Here is a 2,547-nt window from a genome sequence, read left to right on the forward strand (position 1 = left end):
GCCAACAGACTAGACAACCCTCATGGCAAAAAAATGGATACAGGCTATTTCTCTCATCACCCGTGAAATTATATCCTATTACCCAGCCTTTACCCCCGGAAGGTAGCCGGAACCAAGGCTAAAATTTTGAAAATCTGTTCATGTACTAAAGAATTGGATTGCCTGGAGTTCTAATTTGTGAGGCCTTGTATACCGTACAACCATAAATTTGGAATGGGGAGAAGCGCATTGTGTGCATGCGGATTTGGCGAAGGGAAATTTTCACAGAATGCGCCGGAGAGTCCGATGGTTTTATCTGTCTCCGGTGTTTGCGCACATCTGCTTTTGCGCTGTGCTCGGTTAATCTTGGAAGAAATACCAATATCACACAAGTGCGCATCGAAGAGCCCATACAAATTTACTCCCCCTCTTTTCGGATACCCCCATCCCGGTACGAGTATACTTTCGGAAAGCGCCAGTATCCATTGTGCTTTTCATTGATGGTAATTGGGCAGATCGGGATACCGTAGATTGATCGGGCGAACCCCAGGGGAAGTCCAAATACTTTGGAGCCAAGAGAGGAGATGACGGATACAATACTTGTACGAGCTGAAGGAAAGAATAATTTAACACATTGTTCTGGTACCTGAGAAGTATTGGGTGAAGTTGTGATTAAACCAAGGTTTTTTTTAGCAACACAGCATGACATCTAAGTGCCCACGGATAAGTATTCACTATCTTATGATAAATAACCCTGGTTACCTGCTCTCTTCTTCTCTCTTCCCCCTGGGATTCCACGTCAGAATTACCACAAGGGAGCAAGCAACTAAGGCTCACTCTCGTCATTATTACCTTCGTTTGACTATCTCCCTCGTTCAAAATGATTCTCCCAATTCCGCTACTTGCGGTTGTCCTTCTTTCTTTAGCCCCGTATGTTTCTTGCCAGCAATTTACCTCCAACCAGACCCTCATGGAGGTACTTGAGGGCATGCCAGATTGCCAGGAGTACTTTAAACTCCTCCAGCGATACCCAGCTGCCCAATCTCCCCCTCCTGGCCCACTACCGTTTACTGTTTTCTGCCCGAGTAACGAAGCAGTGATACGAAAACTCGCAGAGCCCTCAGGGAGCATATTCAAACGCGATGACCCAAAGGCAACCTCGAGTATGGCAGCAAATACTGCCACAGGTGTCTCAGTGACCAAGCCCCCCAGGCCACCTGTGACCCCAGCCCCCAGGGCCCGCGCGAAACGTCAAGTCACTAGTTCCCTCACAGGTCGCCCCACCGTGATTGTCTCGTTACCAACGGCCGCCGGGGCAACGACCACTGGCACAACAAGCGCTACGCCGGGAAGCTCCCCGGCCGGGTCTCCGGCTGCCTCTACTGCAGTCTCGACTAATTTCAGAACATCCGGCCCCGATCCATTCGCCCTAGACCCCAACCAGCTCACTCTCAAGACTACCCTCGACAATCCCGAGGTCGTTAACCTTGGACCTGGGGCGTTTCTTCCCATGGTTTCTTTTACTCAAGCTCCATCAGTCTTGGGACTCGCCTGCGGTCTTGGAGAGGTCGTCAATGTTAACCCCAGAAGTATCCCCTTCGACCGGGGCGAAGTTCGCGTCTCCGCAGGGTAAGCACTCCATCAATGCATATTGTAATGTACAAACAACTAACAACCAATCTAGTTTCGTGACCCTCCCAGAAACCATCTCCCAATCTCTCACCTTCCTAGCCCAAAGAACCTTCCTTGAAGCACTCAGAAGGTTCAGACTCCTAAGTTTTTACGAAACCACCCCGCTCATTACCGCCTTTGTCCCCATCGACTCGTCATTGTCGGGAGAGCTCAGCGAGTGCGCATGCAAGCACCATATTGTCAGGGGCCCACCATTGTATACTCCCGACATCGAGCTCGGGAGGGCATATACTACAGATGCTGGCGGAACCATCACGATTGAGATCAAGGACGGGGTGTACACGCTTACTGGTGGGGCGGTAATCGAGAAGGCGAATGTAATTACCCCGAACGGAGTTGTGCACCTTATTAAAGGCAATATTAGTGGAATATGTGAGCCCATGGCATTTACCGGGGGTAGCAGCAGGGTGGGGGCCTGGGCGGGTGGGTTGGTTGGGTTGGTTGGTGTCGTGGTTGGGCTTTTGGCTTAAGTATCGCACAGTAATGTTTGTGATGGCCCGAGTGACGACTACGATTACGAGGGTTTAATGTTTTATAAAGTTTTACGTTTAATTTAGTCAAATTCTGGTTCGTCCTCTCTTACTCTAGAGATCGATTAAACCATTTGCTTTCCACTTTTGCGAATCCGTTTGTTCAAAAACATATCCCCCACGAGAATGGCCGGGCACCTCATTCTCTATCGTCCCCAGTCATTCGTCGCCGAAGGCCCCTCTACGCGCAAGGCTTCTTCTCTATTTGTACCGTACCATTACCATCCGCACGTCAAGTTTGTAAACTCGCCCACCCTTAGCACACCAGCAAAGAGGAAGTGCTGCACCCAGCCAAACCACGACCACCCATTCGCTGCGCACTTTTTCCCTGCCACGTTCTTGTCAA

The 2,547-nt window shown here is 50.1% G+C and overlaps 1 protein-coding gene; it reads left to right on the forward strand.

The window, feature by feature from the left end:
- The first annotated feature begins 773 nt into the window (after positions 1-773).
- Positions 774-2,253, forward strand: GSTUM_00008389001 (uncharacterized protein). XM_002840014.2 has 2 exons: positions 774-1,608; positions 1,664-2,253. The coding sequence occupies exons 1-2, from the start codon at positions 860-862 to the stop codon at positions 2,139-2,141; spliced, it is 1,227 nt and encodes a 408-aa protein (XP_002840060.1). The 5' UTR covers positions 774-859; the 3' UTR covers positions 2,142-2,253.
- The last annotated feature ends 294 nt before the right edge of the window (positions 2,254-2,547 follow it).

This window comes from Tuber melanosporum (assembly GCF_000151645.1).
Source record: "Tuber melanosporum whole genome shotgun sequence assembly, scaffold_46, strain Mel28".
Classification (NCBI taxonomy): domain Eukaryota; kingdom Fungi; phylum Ascomycota; class Pezizomycetes; order Pezizales; family Tuberaceae; genus Tuber; species Tuber melanosporum.

Coding starts and splice junctions, on each gene's coding strand:
- GSTUM_00008389001 (XM_002840014.2), top strand. CDS start 860: ATGATTCTCCCAATTCCGCTACTTGCGGTTGTCCTTCTTTCTTTAGCC. Junction 1,609..1,663: donor GAAGTTCGCGTCTCCGCAGG/GTAAGCACTCCA, acceptor CAACCAATCTAG/TTTCGTGACCCTCCCAGAAA.